The following is a 6000-nucleotide window of genomic DNA, read 5'->3' on the forward strand; positions in this document are numbered from 1 at the left end:
GACGTTGGTCTTGATTTGTTCGATCCATTGAGCAATGTGGCCAATATCATCTTGGTTGTACCGTTGTGAGTCAAAGGCTATTGTTGGCAAGTTCTTCTGGACTATGTATCTATAGTGAAAAAGAATTCTTTGTGGTAGTGCGTTTGCATATCCCTAAAAATAACTTCTAGAATTTAAAAATAGTTTAAATTGTTTATCAATTATTCGTCATTTGTAGTTGAGCAACCCATGATTAATTATGGCTTTACGCTATATATTTTAACTTGTGTGTAATATAACTTAAGCGATTTCTCACTTATTTTCAAATTGCAATAGTTGAATAAAAGACGAAACTGATAATAAGTATAGTTTTAAAACGGTTATAGTGCATTTAGTATATTTTAGGTAAGGCTTATTTTTTACTATCATCATATTATTTTTGAGACTAATGCATTTGCAGATGGCATGGAAACATAGGAGCTTTTTCACAATTCAGCTTAAAGACAAACGAAAATAAAAATGTTCAAGTAGTTACAACAGTAGAAAAAAGCTTCAAACCACAATTCCAACAGCTAATTAATACCGGGAAAAATATTCATTCGAAGAAACTCACTGAAAGATAAAAATGTTGAGAGTAAAGCATGTGGGGATGTCCCAGATTATTTCAGAACCGATTAAAAGTCTTAAAAAACCAGTATATTTACTTTTTCCTACAGTTGCCTAACAATGTACATGTTCTCTCACTGATTTGAGAAAGCAAAGTGGCCAATTCGCTCATCAGTGAGACAATGTTAACATTGTCTCACTCCAGATTTGCAACGTGAAGGCACGAAAGTGGCCAACAGTGAGAAAATGTTAACATTGTCTCTCTCTAATTACTTTGTCTCACTCCAGTTTTGCAACGGGAAGGCACGTTTCTTTACCAATTTATTTGTTTTATGGTAACTGTAGGAAAATATAATGTGCGACTCAGTCGCACAAATAACTATAGTTGGTAGAACTGATTAAATATCATTTTTTTTTACAGCTGATCAATTTCGAGAACAGCCGAGGAGGAATCAGTTTAGTCACAGAGAAGGGAGCAGTCACAAGAAGTAGACTGTTGATCCAGAAGGCCGACAAGGCGGACAATGGTCTTTACTCCTGCGATCCTACCACAGCAGCAGCCAACACTATACACGTCCATATACTAAATGGTAATTTACTTATAGTTATAATATCAAATTATGTGTAAAGCCGGGTTTTCCTAGGCACGGAATCGGCGGGCGGAGAGAGGAACGCGGAGGGCGGACTCCACTTGTCTTAGGCAATTTAATGTTAGGTCTACTGTTTTCCTAGAAGCGGAGCGGAATGCCATGTTAATTTCAATTCCGCTCTCCGCGTTCCTCTCTCCACTCTCCGCTTCCGCGCCTAGGAAAAAACAGCTTAACAGATTGGCAATCCGCTTAAGTTGCACACATGCAATAAGGTTGGTGTGTTTTAGGCAGCCCTTAAAACATTTTTTTAATTCACGTTGACATTATAATTGGGTTTGTACCGATGTAAATGAATTGTGATTAATCATAACTAGTTGTTTTACCCATGCTTCGCAACGGCAGTCCAGTCAAAATATACAAATTCATGACCCAACCTCCAAAAAAAATGTTGGAAACTTGCATACATATTTCTAGGTACCTAACGAAAATTATACCAAAAATTCCCACAAATATGAAGCGAGCTCTACTAGTGGCAATTAGTAAAAACACGGCACATTTTTTTTTTTTTTTTGGCTGAAATTCCGAGAACCATCGATCGGAGTTAAAAGTGACTATATACCAAATAAAAGATCATTACGTTTTCTACAAAAAAGGTATTTACACTTTTATTTTATTCCTAATGGTTACCAAGTTTATGGTATAGGACACTAAAATATGGCGTCTTTCTCAACGAAATACCTACTTTAGTACGCACCATTGTTTGCAACCCGACAGTTTGAGAAAAAAACGCCATATTTTAGCGCCATATAACTCGGTAACCATTAGGAATAAAGTAAAATTATTGTAAATATAATTTTTATAGAAAATTTAATGATATTTCATTTGGTACATAGTTACTTTTAACTCTGATACACGGATCTCAAGATGTTAGCTAAAAACCAAAAAAGGTGCTCTGTTTTCACTAATTGTCACTAGAGCTCGCTTAATGTTTATGGGGACGTTTGGTATGATCTTCCCTAGGTACCTAAAAATAGGTTAAGGTTTCAAAACTTTTAGAATTTTTCGGAGGTTAAACCTCTTCTTGACTGGGCTACGTTGCAAGATAATTAGGATTAATTAGGTTAATAATTAGGAGAATAATGTGGGACTCTTTTTCATAAAAACCAGTTACACTCGTGCGTATTGCTTGTTTTAATGAAAATCTCCTGTGTATTTGTATTAACTGTGTGGCAGAATATAAACCAATACCTTTATCGTAATGTAGATTTATATTTTTGAATTCAAAATATTAAATCAGGGAAAAGTAAACGAACAAACAATAAATAAATAAAATTTGACAGCTCAAATGTCTTCAATTTCCTTCAATATTATCATCAGTATTTTTTAAAGTGATAAAATACAGCTCTTCATTGAGTTTTGTTCCCTTAACAGATGGTTTATAGAAAGATTTATACTTTTTTTCTCAGAACGTTTCATTCAAGTATGTGGTAGGCGTGCAGCTGGGGGGTTTTCAAATGTTTGTTATCCTTAATAACTTTGTACACGGATACATATTCCAAAAGACAAGAATTAATAAAGGTATAACGTTTTGAACAGTTTCAGTATAAATTGTACATTATCCCTAGTTATGTTTATTATGTTTCTTTTGTGCAATTTGAATGAGCTAGAAAAACAATGAATCATTTCTAAGTACTGTACAACATAATGACGTCGATTTCTTTTTAGTAGATCGGGCATCGTAGTTTGTTCGTGTTTATGAAAACCCTTACAAGTTATTTAAAGCCATTTAACTTTGGATGTAAAACCAGCATAAAAAATCAAAACTACTAATGTTTAACTCCGTAAATAAATTAAAAACCACATTATTTCTAAATTTTTTTTATCTTTTTTTACTAATCTAAGACTTTGTTGCCAGTATTGTTACTGAGGTACTGCCTTTGTTCAAGGAGAGCACCCAGCAGCCATGCACCATGGCCACGGCAGTAGTCACTTCGGTCCTCCGGTGTTCGCAGCACTGCTACTGTCATTGTTGTCCAACGTCCTCGTCTACCCATTGATGCTGTGAGGTCGTTAAGAAGTGGCCACTGGCCTGCCACTACTGCAGTTCTGGACCTTCCTCAGTGTCAAGTCACCAGCCACTACAACACGTCTGGGCCTAAGAGATTGTCATGTCATGAGCCACTAATGCAGTTTTGGGGTCAAGAGATTGTCAAGTCATCAGCCACTACTTTCATTCTGGTCCTGCATAACGTTTTGTCAAGAAATTAGGCACTGCTAAAATTTTTTGGCATACATCAGTCATGGGTCGTTGTCAGGATTCAAACCCCATTGTCAACCCACTTATCTTTATCACAGTTTTGGACCTACATATTCCTAATGTCAAAAACCAAAAAATAAAGTTATTGAAGTGCTGAATCGTAAAAGCTAAGAAACCTGCAATTTCTACAAATCTTCTAGGCCTTACAGTTTGTCAAAGTCCTACAAATCGTCCTTATGAAAATTCAATATGCTTCATTTTGTTAATATATTTATCGTAAAGCATTAAAATCTGAGTCATGTAACAACAAAACCAAGTTTAATTTTTTTTCAATTACAAAACAATGTAAGCTTGTCAATTATAACTTTTTTCTATGTTTAACTAACGGCGTCCCCATTTTCTTGACAAATAATCTTGCTAATTGGCCTTTAAATCACAATTGACTAAATTATATGTTGTGACTTACATGGACTCGAACCTAAGACGGAAGAGACAATTTAGCAGAAACCTAGCAGAAGTTTATCCAATCAGTTCGTTAAGGATAAATAGGATATTATAAACAACTATAAACTGAAAGGCCTAAAATAAAATTGAAAACACCTTAAAAGTTTTATGGTGAATTGTTGTGGTAAAATGGACAGTGAACAAACCTTTTGCTAACTACTCAATGTTTAGTTATGAACTTTGACATTTGACACTTTTGATTGTGATCAAGGTTTTATCAGTAAACTAGTTTATTTGTACTAATAAAATATTTTAAAATCTCTAGTCTTTTAATAAAATCCGCTGAATCCTATTAGATATTATATCAAACATAAAAAAGATCCTCTATGTCGTTTTCACCCCATGCTTTTAGATGACGTGCAACTATTGCATCATCTAGATTGAACCAGTTGCCTTTGCAATGGTAGTCTTAGCATAACTGCAAATAAGTCTTAAGGAATTGTCGTTATAAAAGCTATAGCTGGTATTGGTTCCACGGAGATGATGATTGGTAATGTATAAAGGAAATTCACGGCTTGAAAATGGATTTCTGCAATGCATTGATAAAATTGTTTGTGTTACTTGATAACTCAAGTAGGTGACAACACCCAGTTTATGTTTAAGCAACTATCTACAAATTTAAAATAATAAAAAAAATTAGAAAAAGATTAGCATTTTCCTAAACAATAAAAACTTGCTTATAAACGAATCATAGCTAATATGAGGTAATATGACAGTGTTTTTCATCGGACGAAATTATGCAAGTCCTAAAAAGTGTACAAGTGCATCACAAAATAACCCCCTATTCAACAAACAAAAAATACTGAACAATAAGCTTAAGTCAAGTAAAACTGCTTTTATATTAATATTTCAGTCCCCATACGAGCAGTACGAAATAACATCACTCAAGCTCATTATACATCTAATCTAATTTTAATTAGTGAAAATAGCTCTATTATATGCTCTTCCAAAGAAATGAATATAATGCTGGTAAAAATATACATTATTAGAAAGATTATCGTTTTATTCGTCGAAGTGTACCCTTAATATAGCAAAGAATGATATACAAATAACAAAATATACTTGTTTACCCACAGTTTTCCCAAAGGAATATTTTGGGTTATAAAACGAACACAAGGTTGGAGAAAAGTTGAAAGTTCTAGCCTTATTTATCATAAAAATGGAAATTCAAGTACACTTCTTACCGCTCGTCAACTTATACCCCAGAGCGGAAAGTGACGTCATTTCTGAGAACCCTTGGATACTTGTCCTGGAACTGCTTGAGAAAGTTTTATTTTGATAATATTAGAAGGAACATTGGCAATATTTATTTATATTTGTTGTGACTTTAGAACAACCCGAAATAACTACAGAATAAAATAGTTTAATTAAGCAACGAGAAAAACTTTTCAATTTCATTAATGCGGACAACAATGTGAAATGGTAGAATAAATACAATTTTAGAATTAAGGTTTACTTTTTGTGCCTAAAAATATAATTATAAATATAATTCTTCTCAGACCCTATATTTAATATAATTAATTTCCAAATCTAGTATAAGTATACGTATTTTAAGTAGTTAAAATAAAAAATAAAATACTTGTCTAATTAAATAATCACCTTCTAATTATCAGCCATATTTGTAAATATTCCTTTTAAAAATATAAAGTCTTAAAGTGTGATAGATGTTGTTGTAAAATCATGCATATATTATGAAATATAAAATATTTTTCCGCTACATGTTAATTGTATTGTTAAATATATTTTGTCAACACAATCTTCCTAAACTATTTTTATGTATTAGGTATTATCATGATTGAATCATCATGTTTATTAATTGCATTAAACATTACTCTCACCAAGATGTTTAAGTATAGTTTACAGCCTTTACTGCATGTGTTGCTAATCTCAAAACTTCCTCCAACAAGCAGGTGTTCCCTTCCTGGTTTTAACAAATTACTTGAGTGTTTACATGAAATACATATTCTCACAATAAATAGCACGTCAATGCTCCATACTCTGTAGTTATAATTTAAAGCGAATAACGAAACTAACAGGTGTATTACCAAGTAATTAAAATTATTT

The 6000-nt window shown here is 32.9% G+C and overlaps 1 protein-coding gene across 2 annotated transcripts in view; it reads left to right on the forward strand.

Moving 5' to 3' along the window:
* The window catches only part of LOC128994701 (zwei Ig domain protein zig-8-like), a 32975-nt gene extending 28840 nt beyond the window's left edge, over positions 1-4135 (forward strand). Inside the window, exons 6-7 of one of the 2 annotated variants that reach the window (XM_054419428.1) lie at positions 1007-1175; positions 3122-4135. In XM_054419428.1, the coding sequence (XP_054275403.1) occupies positions 1007-1175; positions 3122-3240 (288 nt within the window). In that variant the 3' untranslated portion in view covers positions 3241-4135. The remainder of the gene's footprint in view (positions 1-1006; positions 1176-3121) is intronic. The other variant, XM_054419429.1, reaches the window with a different exon arrangement.
* Positions 4136-6000: the final 1865 nt, after the last annotated feature.

This window comes from Macrosteles quadrilineatus, unplaced genomic scaffold (genome assembly GCF_028750875.1).
Source record: "Macrosteles quadrilineatus isolate MER2022 unplaced genomic scaffold, UCM_ALF_1.0 Scaffold_5__1_contigs__length_97177068, whole genome shotgun sequence".
Taxonomy (NCBI): Eukaryota; Metazoa; Arthropoda; class Insecta; order Hemiptera; family Cicadellidae; genus Macrosteles; species Macrosteles quadrilineatus.